Source organism: Wasmannia auropunctata, unplaced genomic scaffold, assembly GCF_000956235.1.
Source record: "Wasmannia auropunctata unplaced genomic scaffold, wasmannia.A_1.0 LD334170.1, whole genome shotgun sequence".
Lineage (NCBI taxonomy): Eukaryota > Metazoa > Arthropoda > Insecta > Hymenoptera > Formicidae > Wasmannia > Wasmannia auropunctata.
This window is the reverse complement of record NW_012028720.1, coordinates 320,794-345,292: the sequence shown is the minus strand read 5'-3', so window position 1 is coordinate 345,292 and position 24,499 is coordinate 320,794. Positions and strand designations below refer to the sequence as shown.

Below are 24,499 nucleotides of genomic sequence, written 5' to 3'. Positions count from 1 at the left end.
TAAATTTCTCTGAATTTTTATCTCGAAGTTATTAAGACAAAAATAATCTCTCGCGGCGATAATCTAATTGTGAAACTAATCTTCCGCAGGGGCGCAAAGAGGCATCGAAGAGCTCAAGTTAGCACCCTTCTTCCGCGGTGTTGATTGGGAGCACATCAGGGAGAGACCAGCCGCTATACCGGTCGAAGTGCGATCCATCGACGACACGTCGAACTTCGACGAGTTTCCCGACGTGAAATTAGAGATACGTACGTGTATATTTTTTCCTTTTTATCATTGCATCCAATGGTGTCTAGCACACACACTTTATTCCCTCGTTTTGCCTTATTACAGCGTCCGCGCCGATGCCCCAGGACGGTGAGGTAATATACAAGGACTGGGTATTTATTAATTACACCTTCAAGCGCTTCGAGGGTCTGACACAACGGGGCACACCGACCAAGAAATAGCAACCCGTCACTTCCTGCTCGATCAACAGCGCCGTCGCCAATCAGCAGCCAGCTGACGTGATCGAAATTCCGGCCTTGGTACATCATCCTCATCCGCCGTCGTCGACGGCAATGGTGTCGCGCACGGCGGACGGCTGACCTGTCTCGCTTTTGGGCGCGGTTCAAGTATCGGACACGAATCTTATCATTCTTATTTGTATATAACGTGATGAGCACGGATTGTCGTGAATACGCGCGGCGGATCAATCACGGATATCGCGACTTGTCGCGCGCGGCGACGAGCTCGGTCAGCCGGGCGGACAGGCGGACGGATATGGGAGAGTATATATAGCGATAAAGGTGCACAATACACGAATATCGCACGCCTCGGCGCGTGCGCCGATATATCGCGCGATAAGGCGATGCGAGCGAAGTCTTTCGTTGTGTGACTCACGGTGATCCTCGCAAATATCCCCGTCGAGAAGCATTACTCCTTTACTCTTGTCGTGCCGCGGAGGAGGCGCATTTGTGCGAAGTGTAGCATAATAAGCTCTCTGTGGTAATGGTATTAAACGGAAACGATCGGAGGGAGCCCCCGGTTCCCGTGTTCCTCACGTACTTTCTTTATTTATCTACGTCGACGCGCGCGTATCGATGAAATTTTATTGTGTGAAATACAATTTGTCGAGCTCGACTAAGCTCTCGAATCGAGCTCTCTTTTTCTCTCTGTTTGAACGTTGTATTTATAATTAACTCTCTGTGATATACGAAGTTGTTGAAAATATCTGCTACCTTCGGACCTTTTTGTCTGTTAGCGGATGCTACGCTTTTATTGATGTTGTATATATGTGATTAATCATATTTCGTCTTGAAAATTTAAAAGTTGTTGCGATGAAATTTTATAATATTATGTGTTTTTGCGCTACTTTTGAGAGCTTAGATTCGTGCACGAAATTAGGTAAATTATTGACAGAATTAACGACACGCGCGTGAGTCTTTTCACATAAAAAGAAATCCTGATTATATTTTACAATGTTTTATCATTACATGATCAACATTATGTAATGGTACACTTTCGGTACCGGGGGGTCTCCCTCTTTCTCTATCTCTCTTTCTCTTGTAAGGCAATAATAAACATTTAGCCGTGTCTGAATACACGAATAAAGAATGTGCTAGGCTTTAAAAGATATCGTAAAAAGACGTAAGAAGGGAGAAAGAAAGATTACACGTGTAAGATTCAGGGCTCCTTCGTTGCCTTATTAAGGTTCCTAACAGACAGCCCGACAAATCCGTACGTTTAAACGAAAGAGATGAGCCAGACATGCCACTTCTTCGATGGAAAATGGAATAAAAAAAAAACGGCGGTGTGTCGCGACGATGTGTAGAACAATCGCACACACGCCCGTGTATTTTAACACTCGATAGAACCGGATACCTTTTCTTTCGATCGCACTGTGAACAATTTTACGATTTACATTTCGTAGTTTTGCTGACAGCCAGGGCACCTTGGTAATAAAATAGCGTAATAACGATAAAGACTAGATAACATTTAAGATAACAACATACATACACACAGAAGTACCTATACGTTTAAACAAGGGAAATGCACGCGTGCGTGTTCGAAACGTAATTGCGTTTTGGATAATATAGTACATGTATAAAAAAAAAAAAACAATTTTCTCAACGCTCCTTCCACGTAACGTTCCGGCGTGTCTCCACTTAATAATTACGCAACCACGCTGTACTGTACATTCGACGAAGAAATTAGTTTCGTACGACTACTCCGCCTGCGTATGTATCTTAACGCCGTTTTACTGAAGTCTCCAAGGTAGTTTAAATGAAGCAGAGAGCGCCTAGATTACGGTGTTACTACCAGTTAAGCCAGTAATTTAAACGAAGAGAAAAAAAAAAGAAGAAAATCACCCGCGAATGAAGCTAGTAGAAAAAAAAGAAGAAAGGTGAAAACTATTTTCTGCACTATGCTATAGGAGTTAAATCGACGATAACGAGTGTAACGTAAGTGGGAAAGTTAGGGAGCTACGGAATACTTTTAGTCTCCTCCTCTTGTCGCCATTGAGTACAGATGCTCTGACGTCCATGCTAACTAAGTAAAGAAAAGAAGAAAAAAACGAAGTGATCGCAATTTATTTATTTAACGAGAAAGTCTAAATAAATGATACAACAATAGCCACGAGATGCCTTCGACGCAACAAGTTTCGGTGCCCTGGAACAGTGCATATATATAAATATAATAAGTATATATGTAAAAAAAGTATATATATACATAGAAATACCTTTTAGCGAAGCGAGAAGGGATGTGTAATATGCGCTAAATTTAGGTGTTGAATTATAGGTGTGCTCTGAATTTCTGAAGTCAGGTGGGTGTATACATTTTTTTTCTCTTTTTTTTCCGAAAAGCGAGAGAGAGGGAAACGAGCGTATTATAATATAGCGGGGTGGTGACGAGATGTATGTACGCACGTATCGAGCTACTACACATTTGATGTAAAACGTAATTTTGAGGACACGTGAGAGAGAGAGAAATCTCTTAAGGTAGACTTAAAGATTGAAATTGATTGTCGATGTACACTGTAAATACTGACGAGGCAACTAAATATTATTAAGAGCAAGGCAGTTTGAACTCCGGTGTTTAATTGGTTACCGCCGTACTGCCATCCTCGACTTTTTATTATTGTATATCGCGCATGATGAAAATCGCATTACGGGTGTGTTAAACGTACGGTATATCATCCAATCTCACGTTTTTGCTCGTGTTTACGCTAGTGTTCTTATCATTGTACGAATACTGATTAGTTTGTTAATTTTACGGTTAATTTAAATGAAAGAAACCGCGATAGATCTCTCCTAGCTAATTCGTAACTAATTAGGTGTTAAGTTACTTTTTTTTCCTTCGGCAAGGAGCCTCTTTTATTTTTTTTTCTTTCTTTTTTTTCTCGTCGAATAGGAATCGCTTCCGATGACGCTCTCGATGATTACAACGTCCGGAGGTTTCGCTTCCTACCATTCGCGTCTTCTGTCTCTCTTGTCGTAGCTCATCTTTTCGTGTCCGATCATGTGATTCCTTTCTGTCGCGATTCGTAGAATTCTCGGATTATGTAATATCATGCATATACGATTAATCACACGCACACGCATGTATATCGACCGCATACAACAAGGCGGAACAATTATATGCGTTCAAATATCAAGACGAACCGTTTTTTCGGTTATTTAATCGATAGACTTTTCAGGCCTGGATGAGTAATGTTTTAAATACTATGATCTACAGTTGAAAACTGTGCGTAAGATTATTTTAGAAAGACTTTTCTAAAAGCATATCCGAAAAAAAAACACAAAAATTTTTTCACAAAAATAAAGCGTCAGCTTTTCCCACTGAAAAATAAATAATTGGATATCAACATAAAGTCTATAAAAATCATGAATAGAGCAAAAATAATACAGAGGCTCATTCTTTTAAAGACTAAATAGGATTGGTTAAGACTCAATTCTTTTATTGTTTACTTCTGTTTTTGGAAAATTAAATTTTTTTTGCACAAAACGAAATTTGATAGACGCACTAATCTGAAGCAGGTAAGTGTAAATTTCGAAACAAATCGGCGATGTGGAAATATTAATGCGTATTTCTAAATTGATTATATATTTCGTTTCATATGTGCAGTCTAAACAAACAAATGATAAAAATGCAAATGACCTAGTTTACCCCGTTTTTATTAAAATTAGACCGCGAGCGATGGCTCAATTATTTTAAAGCGAGCGCTTAAAGATTAATGTTGCCGATCGATTGATATATGGTGATGCCACTTCTCGGATGAGTTATTTATCATGGAATCTATTGCATCCTGCATATTACTCATCCAGGATTAAGGGGGAATCGTGTCGCGCGCGATAATCTCTCGATTGCCCCGTGAGCGAAATAACGATTTGCGCAAAGTGCTCTTGAATGAATATTTCGTTGCACTTATCATTTTACAACGCGCACGGTCTAGAACTGCGGACGGAGGCGTAACGAAGCTTAAGAAGAAAGTGTTCTCACACTTGAAGTATTGTGAATGAATAATACAATTATAATAGAGAACGTTTAAAAGAGAAGAAAATTCGAAAAGTTTTACAACTTGAATATATATAATTCGCACGAAATTATTTATTATAAATATCAAGTATTAAATAGCTGCTGCATTTATTTGGATTACAATGACTATAGATAAAATTAGAGGAAGCATTAGAACTATATTAGATATAGGTTGTGTCTAATATAAAAGTTTGACGATTAAAAAACATTGTAGTATCTTGTGCAGAATTTTATCTTTTCCTTACACTTCGTTCTATTGTCTCACGTTTCGTTATGTCTCGCCGCATTCTACGCAAATCATTAAGGTCGTGTGTGAGTCCCGACACGCAATAACCGAGGAACCGAAATAATATCAGCACATTTTTTTTCTCGAGAATAACGGAAACGAATACGTGTGTTACGACAATCGTGTGAACCAAACAAAATCCTTATTCAGGGGCGAGGGAGGAGGGGATACGAGTGTTATCTGTCACTGTAATTGCGCGAATGTTCTCCGTATCAGCGCGACTTAATTCATTTCGTTTTGTACAGTGATTTAGTAAGCCGGACTTAGCATAGCGTTACTAGATAGAAGTTCTTCATTAATCCCGTTTAAGCGTAGTAGTGATAGTAAACTCTTAGACACGGCCAGTCCCGCGCGTCGTAAGTCTACGGTGACTAGATACACATCGTCGTAGTACAAAGCGAGTGCAATGATGCTGCAGTATTTATCTTGAATTCCTAAATATTCCTATTTAACATAAAAAAGATACAGATATAGTCCTAGCTTCTGAGAAAATGTTTTGGGAGCTCGTACGTATGTCTTGGATATGATATTTCATTTATTAATGATTAATTCTTAAAAATATCAAGCGCTTATTTGCTCTTTGTAAAAAGCACTCAGAAATTAGACTGTTAGACGTTCTTCGATAAAATGAAAAAAATATCTGGTAGATTTTTATTAATTATTAATAACAATTTATTATTATTAATTTATATTATTAATTATATATTATTAATTTGTAAATAATCAAATATTGAGAAGAAACAAGTTTTTCTTTAATATTTAATATTTATCAAGTACAAATTTATTTAGATTTGATAATCTAAAAAGATAACTTTTTAATTATTACGCTATAAATTATTTTCTTAAATTATATGTTGTATTATTTCTTCTTTAGTAAACTTCAGGAGTCTATTTTTCGATTTGGACATATTAAAGGCACAAAGACGAACGCATTATTGCACTCGATTGTACGAGGATAGATTTCATCGAATAAATTTAAACAACGCGATGTCCAGTTGTTTCGTTGTATGTGACATTTGTCATATAAGATTCGCCGTTATTTAAAAACAATTACACGCAAATCGGCTAATTCGTTTCGGGGACGGAGAGGCAAGACCAGAACACGAATCACACACGCGGACGCACGACGGACGAGGTACAATCGAGTGCGGATATTTTATAGTAGGCTTGTGATTAAAGTGAGGAATTATTGTCGAATGGTCCGAGATAAAATAAAAAACGATGTATAAAAAAAGAGAGATATTGCTTTCCACACGCAGAATATACTATTGTAATTATGTCGTTAATAAATTGTTTTTTATTTTAACTCTCGCAAGCGGTTCGTACGTGTTCCCTGCATGCGGCATTCTAATTATGATTTCTGATTTTCAGCATGAAGTTCCATTGGCGTGCAAGCCGGAAAGAATTTGCAGAGTATGGTAATTGTTTCAGTAATATATACATATAACGTAATGACTATAAAATTAAATTAATAGCAAATTTGTCGCAAATTGAAGAAAATAATTTTTAACTCAGTAACGAGGACAAGTTTCATCAGATTTTAAGACAAAATTTTGGATAAATTATTACCTTTGTATTGCATAGTATAGTTTAATTAAACTAACATTAAATTAAATTGCGACATTAAACGATATAAAACTAAAACATATTTGATGCATTAATTTAATTGTACTTTAGATATATATTTTTTTTGTTTTTTAACATATTGTATTACAAATTAAAATTGTTGATTTTTAAAGATTTCATAAAATTTTGAAAAGATTTTTATATTTCTATCAAAATAATAAATGCATTTAAATTGCTTTATCTGAATTTAAAAAATCTCAATAAAATTCATTACTTCAAAAAGGTATACAAAGGCATATAAAGAATATAAATGCTTATTTGACGGAAATTGAAATGAAAGAAATTTAATAATTTTAATTTGTATGTTTTTGATTCAAACAAGTTATCAACTTGAAGTACTTTTAAAATGTTATTTTTTGAGATTTCGCAAGATTAAATTACATACGAAGGAATTTTTAAATACATCTCTTTTTGAAATGTGTTAATTTAATTATAATTTATCAATTTTACTCGGTGGATAAAACCTTACATGTATATATATTATAATCGGCAACTTATGTTACAAAAAATTAATAATTTTCTGTTAATTTAATTTATTTTAAAGCGTCAAAGTTGTATTCCAATTAAATTCTTTTTTTTAGTATTATTATTTACAGCAAAGATATATGTGCAACATGCAACACCGCTTCTACAGTGATGGTAATTGTACCTCCGTCCGCTACTGACCTCTTCAATCCAGTTCTGGCCTCCAGTTCACCGCATTTCACCGAGATGATGGCGTTAGTTGGTCGGATTTGACTGGTTCGAAAGTAATTATTTTTTAATTATTAGTTTTTTATGTATAAACTTTTGCAATGACGAACAATTGAGTTTATTATTAATTAACTATAAGTTTCAGTTCTTATTATATAATTTCTTATTTTAATTTAATTACATAGTTTATAACAGTATTCAGTACTCCGTTATACTTGAATTTTTAATGAAAGAAATCATTTTTCAATCTTTCGTGAAAAATAATTAAAATTTCAATTATTGAATAAGTCAATTATTTTATAAGAAATTTCTAGGAAATTCTTATTTTAATTATCCTGTAATTATCATAATTTATTTTTACTAATATACATGTATTTAATTATATTTTATCATTTTTGCCCAAATATCTCGGTTAATTAAATTAAAGGAAGTTATCTGTTAAATAAGAATTTCTTCATGTTAACAATATGATTAAGTATATTAAAAAGAAAGCAAATATTATCACGTATGTGATTTTTAATTAATTTTAAAATAATACCGTAAAAATATAGGTAAACATGAAAATACGCTACATAAAAATTATATAAAAATATACACAACACGAACAATACGAACGCGACATTTTCCGCTTTACACGCAAGATTTTGAAGAAATTCATTAGTTCTTCTCACTGAAAAAATTAGTTCTAAATTATGCAAGTTTTGAATTAGAAAACATTTTTGGAGACTCTTTTCGCATAAAATGTACGACCGCGCTATCTTCTTCTGCATTTAGAATCGCGCTAACTACGAGCTACAAATTTCGTGTTTGACGACGAGAGAAGCGTTGCCTCGAAGAGAAACCCCACATCTCGGAGTAGGCGACACGTACAAATCGTACGATTATACGAGTCGTGACACGGCGCGCGCCGGCGGTTGACTCTTGAGAAAATGCGATTGGATTGATCCCGGTGATGTATCACCGTCCATTTCCGCGTGCGTTTCCTTTCTCTCGCCTCGCCACGCGAACCGGGAGCGAATTCTCTCTGCGACCGCAGGAAATTTGCATGTATTGCGTTCATAGTTACATCTATCTTTCTCCAGAAGACTAACGCGCCTACAAATTACGTTTGACAAATGTAACACGTTGGCTTGATCATTTCTCGTGCGAAATATTTCTACAAAAATCAGTTTTTCAAGGAAAAGTCACGAAATGCCAAAAATTAACACGAATTAATATTTGGACAGAAGGCTCGATTTTTTTTAATACGTATAATAATTATATTTCGATAAAAGGAAATTGCTTATTAGATAAAGGCTCTAAATTCGTTTTATCTATTTCAAGCGATTTTTCGCCTTTTCGTAACGTCTACTTTTATGTTTGAAATGTTTAAATTATATCTGCTATCTATGTAGGTTTATGTAGAACTCAGGTTCCCCGGAAACTCCATAATGCAATTACAACTGCATTAACAATTTATCTAACACGGAGAGCGCGTTCCATGTATTATCGTGGAGCCGAGACTCGCGTATAGTCGCAGCCAGTGCACTTAAATGCGATTGTATATAGTTATCGGTTTCTCGCGCGGCAACGCGCGGAGGAAATCTTCATACCGAGCAGATAAAATTGTTAATCCGACAGGATGCGTTTAGCGCCAGATGCGGCGCTAGCTAGATAGCGGGAGGACGGCGCGGCCGGTGGGGCCGTCCTCTTATCGGACAGCTGCAATCGGCGGCGAGCGAACGTGACAGTTCCGGAACGGAGCCGTCAATAATCAGTCAAATCCGCGATTCAAGCGATGGAAACTTTGAACTTCCTGGAAGCGGGTCTTCGGAATGAGTCCTCGGCGTTCCCGTTTCCGTCGCAAAGAATATTCCGGTACCTTCGGCAAATCGTATGCAAACTCGATTACGTCGATCTCCCTCCCTCTCTCTCTCTCTCTCTTTCTCTTTGAAAATCGCGAGGTTCGACGGGATACGCCCGACAGCAATGAGGGCGCCGCGAGAAATAATTAGTTTTGCAACTATGACGCACGCTTGCGTTTGCGCTCGCATATACGAGCACGCCACGCATGCACGCATGCACGCACTCATGCACGCATCCGCGGGACGCATGGCAGGAGAGTGGTTATCACGGGGCTGTGATTGGTATTGCCCTATGACCTCCGCCGAGGCACGGCTCCGCCTCTCACTTACGCACCGACACGCACGCATTAAAAGCGGGCCTCCTTTGCGTATACGTAAGCGAGCCGAGCGAGCCGCTTGCGTTGTTCGTCGCGCTCGTTCCGGCATCATGATGGCGTCCGCGCTTTCCGCGACGAGTAAAGATACTAATTGAGAATCCGAAGTAGGGGAGAGAACGAATCGACTTTTTCGCCACTCTGTGTAGCAACCAACTGCATGTCGCGGTAGCGTCTGAAATGTTACAGAGGAGAACTTTGTAGCGTTAAAAAGAAAATCTGATCGATTTACCTAAAGAAAACCGGATTGTAGAACCAGTCTTTCCTGCAAGATGCATATAAATATTTGGGTCCGCTAATTGAAGTTTTGAAATAATTATAAATTTGATTCTGCGTTCTTTCTCGTTTAACCGAAACACGTGTAGGTCTACATCGACTCGCCATTATCGTTATAGTTAATGACATTCTTGGATAATTGAAGACAGCCGACATGTTTCGTAATCGCCGTCGTCGTGGTGGTATTAGAACGGGAATTATTAGCGTTCCAGCAGCACTTATTGGTGTTGGTTCTCTTCCATCGACCTCGTTAATTAAGCTCAGGCTAAAAGTCTCGGTGGACTCTAAACGAGCTATGACAATCGCTCGATTTGGCATTCCGATTCTCTCATGATTCACCGTACGCTTATATAGCCGCCGTGGGCTTAATTGAGAGCTCGGCAGATGAAAATTATGCTCTTTGTGTATTAGTTCGTTACTCAGATCCCGGCCTATATGACGTGTGTTCAGTAATTCTTATTCAGTGGTATACATAAAAGCTTCAGCAAATGCATTATCGTATATTTAGACTCCAGAGTATCATTTAAACACTCGAAGATATAAAGATTGAAGGATTCCGCAGATTAGAAAACTGAAATTTTAATAATATAGGCATAAAAACGTAGACATTATGTTTTTAGTAATAACAATTTTGTAAATAAGAATAGTTTAATAAGAATAAATTAAATAAAAATAATTTTAAGAAATTAAAATTGAAAATTCTGAAGAAAATAGAGATTTAATGATTTAGAATTTAGAAATTGCAAATATCAAAGAATTCAAAAATCTTGAAAGTCTTAAGTGGATATCTATAAACAATTTAACAAGTTTAAGCAAATGCAAACAGTCCAACATATCTAAGAATTTGCAATAATGCTAGAATACTGATGCGTGATGTGAAACATTTATCATATTAATATAAAGAAAGTGTTTTGCGGGAAATTTCGTGAAAAATGACTTTGGCGAGCGCGAAGAGATTTGGATACGACTCACTCGTAGTTAAAGGGTTAATCGAGGTCGACGCGATCGATTCCTACTCGTGCAATTTATTTCTCAGGAGTTACGCAACGGCATCCTCCGGCATCCTCGCCGCCGCGATGCGCTTTTCGCTCGATCGACGAACGATCGATGGAGAATCGAAAACACATGCTACGCCCTCCATCATACGTCCTTAGAGGAAATTATCGTTCCTCTGTGCAACATTGCGGATATTAACTTACCGCATCGGCTATAATTTACGATCGTTCCGTTACCGTGATGATTATTTCGCGATCTCTCGCGAGAAGCTTTAAATTTGCGTTGTTACGATCAGCTCACGCGGTATCGCATCGTTCGATTTGCACTATTTTAAATTCTATCGCTATTTCCGCCGTTGCCTGCGGTTTTCATTTAATCACGATAGATTATGAAATCAGTCATGATACATTCTGTCTACAGGGCAATAACATCCGGCTTTTGAATAGGTTTGGATTGAATGAACAATCGAACAGTAAATATCTATATTTGCGAATTAATTCGAGATATGTTTAACTGAATGTGTATGGATACACATAAATGCAAAATATGTCTGAAATATATATGTATAATTTTTTACCGTAATTCTCCTATATTACAATTAGAACTAAAATAATTTAATTCTAAATTAATTTTTTTTACATATAATAATTAAAATTGCAATATAAATAAAAAATACATTCGTTGTATTTCTTCTTTCAGTTTCAACTGTATTAAAAAATACTGACTTGTTATTATTATATAACATGTTAATGAGCTTTCAGAATTGATTAATGTTTTATATTACAATTATAATTTTACAACTATAAACTTTTAAAAATTTTGAATAACACGTATTACAGTTTCGCGCAAAAAATAATATGAGGAAATAGCGACAATAATTTCACCGACTTTGATTTTTTATGCTACTGATACGGAAATACGCGACCTAATTTCACCAAAATTAATGCCCGCTTTGGCACTCTCATCGAAAATATCAAAGACCAGTCTATTAAATGTGCGATTTTTAATAAATCAACGGATGATCGAATAAAGCGGACGATTCGATGAACATATGTGTGAGCCCGAGAAGAATCGGCGCGTGGGTGGCAAAACGGCAATTGAAACATAACAAACGCACATTACTCCATCAAGAAACGGAAGGCAGCGGCCGCGGTTCCCCGGTAGACTTCCTCTCGATTTCTTTGATCCCCATGCGCGAGTGCGTACCGCCGTCGGATATCGTCGTTAAGCCTTTACCATATCAATCGGGAACAGGATTAATTCTTCCTCCAATGCGAGTTATTTTTTAATAGAAATTTTTTCGATACATTTCTTATGTCTGTTAATTAGATTTGTAAAATATAAATAATCTCTAATTTATAAATTTATATATTTTTAAATCAAAAATGCCGTGACTATATCATGACTCTATAGTCATATAATATCTATAGATTATTGCTACAAATAAACATATGGTTGCTATTCTTGCTCTCAATTTGCGAAAAGTATTTATTTCTCATTTCTTTTCTCTTTTATAAATATATTCTAATATATATAAATATATATTCTAGTATAGTATACATATAAAGAGTATCCTTTTGACATAAGTATATATATACTACATCAGAAGAGAAAAGCTTAAAATTTTTTGTTATATGCTATTTTAGAAATCTTTAACATTTTTTATTATATAGTAATTTTAAGCTTGCTTTCTTGGTTTTATCAAACATAGGTCGTCAAACGGGACAACTCGATCTTTTCATAATTCTTGATGGGAATGACATCAACGGATTTTCCCACCGCGACAGTATGTTCAATTAAAAAAGATGCATCGTAATCGCTGTTTTCGATATTCGTTATCTCAAAAGCGATTAGACGAGATACATAAAAACGGCTGTTTACTTCGCATTACCAGTGATGCAATACTGGGTCACGCTATGCCACGCCAACAATACTCCGTTACAGCGACGAGTGTATCACACTTTACGGCGTATCTTAATACGTAAATTCGTAGAATCGATTTAGATTCATATAGATCTTCGTTTTCGCAATACGCGGAAACCATACATCGCTAGATCGATAAAGTCGTAGATTGCCACTGAGAGAGATGCATAAATCCATTAATTCACATACGTTCGTAGAATCGCGCGCTCTCATTTTACTTGGCAGTACGTTAGATGTGAAATTAGATCAGCTTTTTCCTCTTTCGCAAACAATGAAACCTTTTTTATCCAAATTAATGGGAAGGCATATATACACACATGAGTAGTCAGACAAGCGAAATTTCGAACAGTAGAAACGTTTTTCTTATATTGAGCTTCATCTGCTTCAGCAGGAGTATTAGAGATCTATAAAATTGATAATTTTTGTCTATAAAAATATGTATGGATCTCTATTAAATTAAACAAGTTTTTCAATGTTACGTTATTTCTATATTTTAAGTCATCTAACTTCTTTATCAAATGCCATAAATGCTTCAAAACAAGAGAAACATTTCTTTATTTTTAGGAAACAAACATTATGTAATACTCTTATTTTTCCTTTTAATAAGAGAATTGTTTATGTTTATAATAAAATGTTTGAATAAAACGTTAAAGCGTTTGGGTAGTAGAATAGTCAAAATGCCGATTCAAATAATGGAGGCTGTTCTATTTACTTTAACCACAAATTTCTATAAAACTTATTTAAATTTATTAATCGAAAAATCTTTTCACTCTATTTGAATTGTGTAAATTGTAATTGAACCATTAACACAAGTGTTCTGTACAATCTTCATAAATTGTTCGTGTCGCGACGATACGCCGAACTTGTCGCGCATTCCGCCAAATCCCGGCTCGGTTCCAATCCTCGAATCTCTCGTCTGGCGAGCGAGTGCCGGAGGTCGCGGACATATCGCGCGAGAAAAACGCGAGAAAAGCGCGATCTAGTCGCGGGAGGCGCGCGATAGGGCGCAGTCGGCCCCGGCGCGGTTTCATTCATGGGGAAAATTCATTGACTCGCGGCCTCGATTGTCCCGTCGGATGCACCGGTCGGCGCGGCGGCGGGCGGCTCTACCGCGCGGCTTCCAGGAAATCCATTATCTCTCGTGCAAGAGAGTCTCCGCTCTCTTGCTCTTTCGGTGGCACGGCGAGAGAAATGGGCGAGAGCGAGGGGCGCCGCCGTTAAAATTATATCGTCGAGGAGGAGCTCTCCGCCGCGCCGCGGAGATATAATAAGGTCAGACGCCGGGGTTATCGCCGGGGTTGACCGTATCTCTCTTTCTCTCTCTCCCTCTTCTGCTCTCCTCGCGAGGGAAACGATAAAACGGAATATATAGCGAACGCGGTCGTCGCTGGAACTGCTGGAACCGTACCAAATCTCCGCAGCATCCTCTTGCTCGCGCGCGCCTCTTCCTTCCACCCTTTCGGAGTTTTCGTCGTTCCCGACGTTGATCGGCGCTCATCTTATCTTCCTGTGTTCTTTTTAAACATTGATAAGCATTCATTCGGTCTAACTTAATTTTAATCTTTTATTAACATATATCTTTTTAGAATCTTAATATACTCTACACTCGGTCTTCAGTGTTTTATAATTTTCTACCTTTTTAAGTAACATATTTTAAAGCAAAAGGAAATTTTTTATAATGACGATTATTTTTTATCTACATCAAATATGAATATACTTTTAAGTCTTAACTGTATTGCTAAATCTCGCTTTTTTTATAGTGTGACATCTCCTTAAGATGAGTTCTGCTGATCTTTTAATTTATTAGAACACGTTTAAAAAATTATTATAATAAATTCCCATTAAAGTTTTTAATTCTAATATATTTGTAATAATAAAGCGAATTTTTCAGCTAAAATATAAAATATAAAAGAATCTCGAAGAGAATCAAGAAGATCACTTAATATTGTAATTTATAGATTTAATAGGTAAATTTCTTCTTATATTTTGGTAATAATTTTTTAATATTGATTAGTTTGAAAGTTATTTTGATTATTCTTGGAAAGTGGATCGTTTCACAACAGCATATCCAGCGGGATATATTTTGCCCCGATTGAAGATGAAGAAACATAATTTCGAAGCTAACTGTGCGCGGGGCGGGACGTTATCTCAATTTACGCGTTTACGCTTTGATAACGAGCGCGATGGGAACGGATTCTGAATGAAGCGTTCTGTTCGACGTGGCACACAAATCATTGGCTATGAGAGTATCGGGTATTAAAAATCCGCGCGTGCCTAATCAGAGCGGATCCTCCGCATTTCCGCGATTAGTCGCCGCTCGTTATAATCGTACGATTAGCGAAATCGGGGCCTCGCAGATGCAACGTTTTCTTGTTTAAATAAAACGAGACAATCGAGAGCACTTTTCCTTTTGGATGCTTAGCAAAAAGAATACTAGAAACTATAATTTTGACACAAACATTTTGGTGCAAAGACAAAAAGGCAGGAAAAGAGAGTATATTACTATAATAATTTTATATGTAAACACATTTTTATATCGTGTACAGAAAAAAACTCTTATATCTGCGTCTTACAAAATTTATTTAGTGCATTATGTTTTTAGGAAACTCATTACCTTTCCTTATAAATACATGAAGTAGGTATTTTATTCTTTCTTCTAATTATATAAGTGTAAGAATTTCGTATCGTTGGAATTAAATTCAATTGTATCTCCGACATATTATCAGCAATGATTTGATGGTGTCTTTAGAATTTCTACGTAGAAAGGACGCGCGCGTCCCGCAATAATTCACTCGCAAACGGCGTGGCGTCGCGGATACGTCTTGCGTCTAGAGAGCGGAACGATTAATTTCGATCCAAGATGCCCCCAGCATGGAAAGTACCATGTGCCTGTCAAGAGTGCTTTGTTTACGGGTCTCAGAGAAGCGTGCCTTCTGGAAACGCGCCAAATCAGCAACGCATTCTCGAACGTCCACTCTTATCTTTTAACTTCTTTTACTTTTAATTAACTTCGGAAGCCCGAAGCAGAGAAATAATGAATACTGATCATTTGTATTTATTCAGAAATAAATACAATATTATAGGCAGTATTTTTAAGCGATAGTAAATTATTGTATACACACGTATAAGGATCTTGAACTAACCTCAATTAATTAGATTTTTTTATTAGATATTAATAAAAAATTTATTTTAATTATTTCATAATTTAATAATCAATTATTTACGCCTTGTCAATATTTCTATTATCTTTATTTTAAAAAGAATTTTATTACGAGACAACAAAGTAATTTTTTTGTACAAGAAAAGCCTACCTTTTTACTTATTTTTTTTTTTCAAATAGAAAAAATAGGACTCTGAATTTTAGTTTACATTGGAAATGTCGTCGTCCCGATTATAGCCGATCTTATCTACTTTAGTCAAATTTATCGAAATTCTAAGTATTCGGCGCAGCACATCGCTGCAAGATTACCGCGCGATGCTCCTTTTTAAGATCAAGCCGACCCACCGTTTTTGTCTTTCCGTGCATGCGCTCCGGCGAGAGCCCGAGCCGTCTCTGCTCCGTGATTTATTTGGAATTTATGTATGCGCTTTCGTAGCTCGTGGAGTATCCACGTGGCAACAACGTTTCAGAATCGACGGGATCGTCCACAGTAGCTCGATCCGCCTTGATTTGTCGTCGATCCTCGAGGCGCGCGAACACTGCCATGTAAATATGTAGTACTTGACGTCATTCGTTATTCATCCCCATGTGTCACGAATGTGAGAAAGACATATGTTTCCCTGTCGGCGATTTCTGATTGTACTTCCAAAAGCTATCCGGTTTATTTTTAGAAATGAAAATTAATCTAGACGTTAATATTAAATATATATATTTTATTCTCCATCATTGCATAAAAATTGTCATTAAAATATCATTTTCATGGATTTCGAAAAATCTATGGTTCGCATTTAATTAAATGCAATTTATCTTATTTTGTTCTATCCCGTCAACGTTACTCCTAACCGAGAATTTTACGATAAAATGTAGACTCTCCCATGCGCTTGGAAAGCGATACCGCAGACGTTCAAAAAGTCGTGCGAGAATTCAGTCCCGAAATAGGAACCGCTTTCATCGGCGCGTATCGCGCGAGGACGAGACGGCGAGAGTGGACCTCGCGAGCGGAAAAGGAAGCCGCGCCATACGGCTTGGATACGCCCTCGGCTTCTTTTTCGAATGCCTCGACGGTACGTATCCCGTATCCTCCCATTCCCTCCTCGCCACGTTCGTTCCACGAAAGAGGAACGCGCGCGCGAGCTTATACATCGGCGCACTCGTCCGGGATGCATTCCTGCACGAGCGTATTTCAATATAAACAATTGGCGAGCGAATTTTCCCCGTGGGCCCGCGGGCGAGTGATTTCTGGCCGACGACGTGACGGCGATGCCTCTGTCTGTGATCGCGACCCCGCGGCCTCTCGCCGGCTAAAACACTCCGCGTTTCTCGCCCCTTTTTCTTCTCCGCTGCCTTTTTCTCCGCCGCTTCTCTCTGCTTTCCGTGTCGCGATCCTCCTCCCATTTTTTCCCTTCTTTTCTTCGGAATTTTATTTTTAAATTTAAATTTCTATCTTGCATCGACAAAAAAGAAGGAAATTTGCATGATATTAAAAATAATTTTGAAAATAATCAGCAATCTACAGATTAATTAAGTAAATGAAATAAAGATAATGCTTTGACGAATCTTAAATTCAAAATGTACGGATTATTTTTCTTGATACAAATCAGCTCAATATAAATTCATATTTTACTGCAAGGCAATTACATTTAAATTTTTTTACGGATTTTGTTCCATCAATGAAAAAGAGAAATATTATGTTTTTTTTTGTAATAATTGATTAAAATTATTATCCGTGGCGCATTGTTATATTTTAATACTTACGTTTGTGCATTCTGATCAGTATAACATTCTCTATAATTCGCAAATAGCAGAATCGAAGTTTTTTGCGACTTTCTTCCACATAAAAAAAAAAATACTACGCGCAAAGGTTAGAATAATCAGTACACCGGTTATACTTTGTAACGTGATATTTTCTTATTATAACATCTGCAAAAAAGACCAGTCGCATTACATCTACAACTCCGTACATACCGCCGTTATGCGTCTCGAAACTGGTTACATCATCATCAATAATGCTTTTATTATTCGTCGTAGCGATGTTTCTACGCGACGCTACGATACAATATATATATATATATATCCATTTTATATATATATATATTTATTTATATATATTTATAATTTTCTTTGCAATTCATTTATATATATGTTCATATATTTTCATATTTATATATTTATATGCATTCATATTTATATTCTTTATTTATATTTATATATATTAATTATTTACACGTCTTTTATACAAAAGTTTTCACGACTTTATACATAACTATGTATAAGAACGTCACTCTCTCGCGCCCTGACGTACCTACACACGCGTTCGTTTATCGATATAATACATTTTTGAGTTTCGTGAGCAACCGTATCATCGTGCGAGCACCTCGAGAGGGATCCACGTGTGATGGGAACGCCGTGAGAATGTATCGACAAGGATTCGTTACATCTTAATGTTTCAATTCTTGAATGGAATAGCAAGAATCATTAAAAATCAAAGTCCGTGTACTACTTTTTCAAATAAATATTAAAATCAACACAAAATATATTAAGCTCTTTGTGCAGAAACATAAAACACTATATTACAATTTACTATATAAAATAAATTCTATATTAAATAACATTTTCGTCAATTTTCTTTACAATTTTTAATAGTTGCTTTAGAGCCAGCAGCATAGTTTTATATTTTATCTTTATATATAGAAACATAATAGTCTTCTTTAACAAAATAATTATATTATTAGGTACTTCCAAATTTTAGGTACTTCCACAGTTTTCTTGCATTTCTGACGCAACAAGAGAAATTATTTATAACACTATTCCATCCAACAGTTGATTTATCCGATCGTCATTAATTTCTTCTATATTCTAGCAATCACTAACATTTTCTGAAGCTGCAAAGTGAGCGAAGGTGAAAAAGGCGAACGTAGAGTGTACAGAAATTATAGTATCACTCGTAAGCGTTTAAGTACTCGATGTATGGTAGTGATCGTCCTTTTCCGAGTCGATGCTTCCTTACCTCGTATACAACAAGCCTTTTATTTTTAGAAATAGCATGTCATTTATAAATATAATTTAACCAAAAATGTTTTTGAATTTTTTAAATTAAATTAAAGGAAAAAAGGATAAAATTGCATTTAATTACGTGTATCTAAAAGTTTGATGGTAAAATTTGAGAAAGAAGAGAAAAAAAAACATTCACGACGATGATATCTATTTTGTGAAAATTTTCAAAAATTGCGCACTAATTTTTCAGAAATGTGGGACTCATATCCGCGAGCAATCCAGTTACAGTAATCATCAGTTAGATCCCGCTCGAGGAAACCCAATCGCAGAATTTCCTTTAAGGAACAACCGCTGCTTAAACATATTAGAAATTATCCCATATACCCCTAAAAAAAGTGCTCCACTAAGTAACTAGCTCGACATTGCCACATTTACTATAACGTAGTATTCAGATATCTCCTCTTAATATCATTAAACAATCCTATACAACGCGCCGAGTCCGTTGTGCTATTGTTGTGTATACAATATATTGTACAATATTTATAAAATAGAAAAAGCACCGTTTCGAAAAATCGGATTTCAAATTTTGACATACGTATTATCACATTATTTTGCGACCTCGTACATTCTTTATCTCTTTCTCTTTCTCTCTCGCTTGTCTATCTCGTGCTCGCTATCTTTTTCTCCCTTAATTTTTCCATACATGTAAAACACATACACCCGCACACGCGCGTACATACATGTGAATACACATTGAAATAAACACGCACACACTGTCTCGCAGCACTGTTTTAATTTGACGCATCGTTCAATTCACAATTATTCTATCTTTATCTATCGGAGACCCAGCGACGAGCAATATCGAATATTCTTCATGTTTCAATCAAAAATATATCTCGATATATCTCGTAGCGTTGTTATCTCAATTTTGACCCGTTACATCCCAAAGAGATCCCATTGAGATATTTCTCAAGTAAAAAATCCGGAATCACTTCTTTATTTCCTACTTATTATCGAGCTTAAAATAGAATAATAAAATTCGTAAGATATCTTTGAAAGAATTTAAAAATATGTTTGATACGTTATATTTTATTAATTTTGCTTTAAACTTAAAATTTCCTATTTAAAATTCGCAAACTATGGATTTATCAAAAAAGTATGGAAATATAAAGAAAACTCTGTAAAAAATTTATTATAAAATAACTAATAAAATATATAATTTAATGAAATAAATGATAAAGAATTAAAATTAATGCATTTAACATTTTTAATAATTTATTATCAAGATTTTATCCAAATCGTTATTCGTAAACATCATTACATTTCCATTGTACACTTCCAAACATATTTGTATTTAATAGTGCATTTTATATATCGGGATGTAACGAGTCGCGTAAATTATCGCTTTTTTTATATAATCACCGGGATATTGAACAGATCATCGGGATTATCCCGTCGAGATTTCTAGTCATATTGATAATCAGAAACGATGTTTAATAACATGAAGAGTGTTATTGCGAGAAATAACAACAAAAATTTGGCGCATTCCATCCACAATCGGAAGTTCGCAAATTCGCTTTATTTAAGCATCTCACAAGGGAATCTCACGAATTAGGAAATTATAATTTTAATAATACTTTACGTATATGGAATAAATAAATTTATAAATCTTTAATTGGAGCTAAACAATGATAAAATCTCCATTGTAAATTTTTTAGGGGTGAGTATATCATGTAGCACAAATCTTAAATTTTCTTGTTTTTTAATATCTCGAAAGTTAGTTAGAGCGCTTTGCGTATATATGAGGGATGATTTCATCCTTTACAGCTACTTTACACTGAAAATTTTTAAATTCATTTATTTATTTCATCTACATGTATGTAAAATTTCATTTTATAAATTATCCGTATTTTCGGCTTCTTGAGGTTCCCTTGTCAGTGCAACAAGATAACGACTTACCTTACCGCAGCATGATTCCTCCGGACGTCTCGTCTCGGAATTATCATCCCGAGTATTCTATCGATCGATCGATCGACCGATCCCGTGATTGCCGCGGAATTAATCGTGACGCGATGATGTGACGCGCAATGGCACTGGCATACAAAGAAGAACTCGTTGCATCGCACTCTCGAGTGGTCTCGTCACGTACGCTCTTAAGTAACCCAAGGTAAAAATATCGTATTTACAAGATACATAATATTGGCTGTATATATATGATATCGCGCGGTATTGTCATCGAAGTTGAACGTCACGTGTGGGCTTTCGTCGTCGCTCGCTGCTTTCCTTCCTCAAGGCTCTCCTCGAGGACGATCGTCGTCGCGTCGAGATGAGAGACATATCGAAGTAATTTCTAGTTCTTCGCCGCCGTAATTCTAGTGCGACAGTATTATACAAGTAAAACGCGATCGCTATTCGCCGAAAAACGCCGCTGTTACAAATACCACCGCGCGAACGCGAAAGAGACTGATTTATCTCGCGCGATCTCCATAAGTTTCCTTCGTGATTTCACGCCGTAAAATGCAACGCGCTTTGCATCTTACATCTTACTTGCAACAAACAATTTCATTTTATATTTAGTAAAGACTCGCGTTAAATTACCAGTGCCGATGATGCCCGACGCTCTTAGCTTCTATCTAAGTACTATACATAAAAATTTGTACAATATATTTATCTTTAAATAGACGAACTTTTTTTTTCGATAACGTCATGTTACTGCAGCCTTTACAGATAACGTTTTTAAAAATAAAACAAAATATAAAGCGAATTTGACGAGACGTTCGAGCGACTTCGAGAAAGTATAATAAACGACTTAATGTAACAACGAAAATGATCAAATACATAGAGCTAAGGAAATCGCAAACGGAAGAGAAATGGAGAAGAAAATATATAACGCAAATTATTGAAATTCGTTCAAAATTATCTTCACATGTAGTAATTAGGGCGTGTTATTAAAAAAAAAGAGAATCTCGCTAATTTATTAATAATGATCTTTCTTAATATTAAATATAAATTTCAGATAGATGATCATGCTTCGATTTATTGTGTAAAGTATTAATTAAGATTATGCAGAGATTTAATAATTTTAGGAAAAGTATTTTTCGCGAAGAAGAATAAGAATTTTCGATTCAGCGTAGCGTACAGTTTTATACTAATTCGAAAACAATTTACACAAATAATTTACGAAAATATTTTATTACGAGACAAAGGCTAAAGTCGCTTCTGAGGTTTCGAAAAGGTCTTACGCCGTAATCGAAGAGCATGATACTTGATCGCATACGGCTACGTGAAAATAATCGAGATGAAATCATGACTTACCGTCGACAATCCTCGAAGATCACGGACGACTTCGACGAAAGCGTCGCCGTGGGATTTAGATCTGCGATTTGCGTTGCAAGCGCGCGAGCGTCGTCCGACCGAAAGGGATATTTCCGAAAGAATGTTTCACGGGCTATGAACTTGGAGAACGTAGAGCCTCGTAGAGGAGGCGTCAAGACGAATGACTAAGGCCCATGGCATGACTCGACTAATAGCGAGTACTCGACGCGAAGATTGATTCGAGATAGCAATGGGAGATCCACCAGCTCTCTCTCTCTCTCTCTCTCTCTCTCTCTCTCTCTCTCTCTCTCCCCCTCATCGTTGATTATAAATGCTAATTTATGACTTCTTCACGCCACGCTCTTCCCTCTTCCTTCCACCCTCTTCTTATTTTATTCTTTGCCATATAACAAAACGCTTATCTATCTATCTATCCCCCCTTCCCCCAAACCCTTATAACTCTTTCAATCTCTCTCTCTCTCTCTCTCATTTTTGTTCATTCGCGCTTTCTCTCATTCTTTCACTCATGCACACACATGCACGGAACAACTGACAAGCTCCTTGCACGCACAAATCCCTTTCTCTCTTTCGCTCGACCACTTTAGTGAGTACCATGTTTTAACGCCCAGTAGATGTTCTCTTAGACGTTGTCGGGCCACTCGGCGCCTCCGCGATTTTCTTAATGAGCAACGTCTTTATTACGTATTTTTCTCCTTGCCTTCTCTTTCTCTCTCTCTCTCTCTCTCTCTCATCTTTCCCTGCACGTCACCGAAAATTCCTCTCTTCCGACGAACAAGACGACCCCTTCTCAACGCACGCCCATCTTTCTCCATGCCACTTCGCGCGCATTATCCTATCACCCTCGGTCGAACTTCGTATAATGATCTCGCTTAATTCTCCTCCAGTCTCTCGCTGTTTAACCCTTCCTCCTCCATTCTTCGCCTTCTCTTTCTGACGTCGAGTCGCGTCTACTCAGGATACAAAAAAAGTTCCTTAAGTCCCGACTGACATTTTGATTCGTCGTGAGTACCGCGTATCGGTCTAGCAAAACGCGAGTACAAGTATCAATGACAAGGAATATTGTCGCATCATATCGCTAAGAGTAACGCGGATACGTAACCGGGTTAATGACGACGTTGGCAATAACGACGCATCGACCTTCGACCTCGAGATCTCGCGACGAACGAGGCCGGAATCGCGCCCTATCGTCCGCCGTTCTCCGTCCCCTTCTCCCCTTCCCCGTTATCGAGCATATTCGGGACTCGCGCGGCGTCGCCCACCCTCGCCCACGCTCGATTCTTTATCTACTCGTACGCGAATCGGGCTCGCGGCTCGTCGTCGGGCGCCGCGACACCGCTGGTGTTCGAGGTGTAATATTATGCGGAAGCTAGCTGCCGCCAGACAGAGTGTCACATCGTGGATATGTAGGGCCAGTTGAAGCTGTTGCCGCTCAGCAGCATGTCCCTGATGAGCGTCTCGATCGGCGTCTTGCCTACCAGCCGCACGAAGAATAGCTGCTCGATCACCTGCGACGAGACCGTGCGCAACGACGGCAGTCGCAGCAGCAGCTTGCCGAACCTCGTCGGCTGATTCGGGTACTGGGTCCGACAGTACTCCTCCAGGGCGCACTGCGATTTTTCCTGAAGGGATTCGATATGCGCCACGTCCGACAGACCGCAGGCGTCTGTAACAGAAAACAGAGGAAAGAACGTTTAGACAAGGCGTGAAGATTATTTCTGGATCCGCTTCTGCGGATAATTTTTAATTTATTTCAATGCAAGGGTACAACTTCTGCGATAAGCTAAATATTCTCACTAATAATAAGATTATATGATTATATATCTTCATATTATTGTTGTGCTTTGGAACGTGTTTCCTGTATGTTTCTCTTATTATTTCTACGCATTATTATTACTAAATAGCGTCATAATTAGATAGCTGGCAGGAAGCAGACGTTAATCTTTTACGCAAAGTATCGAGCAGTACCTACGGCTAAATCGATTCTGCAGTGAAAAAAAAATTTGTAACTCATAGTTACGAAATACAATTATTTCATATAACTAATATTAAAATATATGTAAATATATGTTATAAGAAGTTTGTTCCTTCGCGCCTTGACCCTAATCCCGTGTTCGAATAGAACGGCAGCCGACGGTAGAAAATCTCAGTTTTTCCGCTCCGAACGTTCTTCTCGCTAGTCGAAGCGTGTCTCTCGATACGCGCGGAAGGCGATAACTGTTGCCGTTTAATTTACGTGCGCAAAGGAAGCACCTATACGCTTTATTATCGGGCTAATTATCGTTGTTGTCCATTAGCCGAGGCATGATTAGCGAGCCGGAGAAAACTCTTTACTCGCGCGCGCGGACAGACGAGCGATCGCGACTAGAAGGCGAGAGGGAAGGCAAAAGAGAAAATTAGTAATTACACGCAGCCTATTATAACGACGAGCGAACAATCGACTTGGTAGACCTTGAAAATTGAGCTTGCAAAAATA

General features: G+C 37.2%; 3 protein-coding genes across 4 annotated transcripts in view; 2 read left to right on the top strand and 1 right to left on the bottom strand.

Moving 5' to 3' along the window:
- Positions 1 to 4,734, top strand: part of LOC105459690 (serine/threonine-protein kinase tricorner) — a 97,106-nt gene extending 92,372 nt beyond the window's left edge. For both annotated transcript variants that reach the window (XM_011705918.1, XM_011705919.1), the window contains exons 9-10: positions 90 to 248; positions 334 to 4,734. In XM_011705918.1, coding sequence (XP_011704220.1) covers positions 90 to 248; positions 334 to 449 — 275 coding nt within the window. In that variant the 3' untranslated portion in view covers positions 450 to 4,734. The remainder of the gene's footprint in view (positions 1 to 89; positions 249 to 333) is intronic.
- Positions 4,735 to 5,606: 872 nt separating this feature from the next.
- On the top strand, positions 5,607 to 7,404 carry LOC105459686. The gene is made up of 2 exons (XM_011705913.1): positions 5,607 to 6,222; positions 7,027 to 7,404. The coding sequence occupies exons 1-2, from the start codon at positions 6,026 to 6,028 to the stop codon at positions 7,166 to 7,168; spliced, it is 339 nt and encodes a 112-aa protein (XP_011704215.1). The 5' UTR covers positions 5,607 to 6,025; the 3' UTR covers positions 7,169 to 7,404.
- An 11,035-nt stretch (positions 7,405 to 18,439) lies between these two features.
- The window catches only part of LOC105459685 (COUP transcription factor 2), a 119,993-nt gene continuing 113,933 nt past the window's right edge, over positions 18,440 to 24,499 (bottom strand). Inside the window, exon 4 of the mRNA XM_011705912.1 lies at positions 18,440 to 23,689. Coding sequence (XP_011704214.1) covers positions 23,415 to 23,689 — 275 coding nt within the window. The 3' untranslated portion in view covers positions 18,440 to 23,414. The remainder of the gene's footprint in view (positions 23,690 to 24,499) is intronic.

Bases quoted from the DNA above. Each gene is read 5' to 3' on its own strand.
- LOC105459686 (XM_011705913.1), top strand. From the start codon at position 6,026: ATGTATAAAAAAAGAGAGATATTGCTTTCCACACGCAGAATATACTAT. The intron at 6,223-7,026 runs GTAATTGTTTCA...TATTATTTACAG, and splicing joins GAAAGAATTTGCAGAGTATG to CAAAGATATATGTGCAACAT.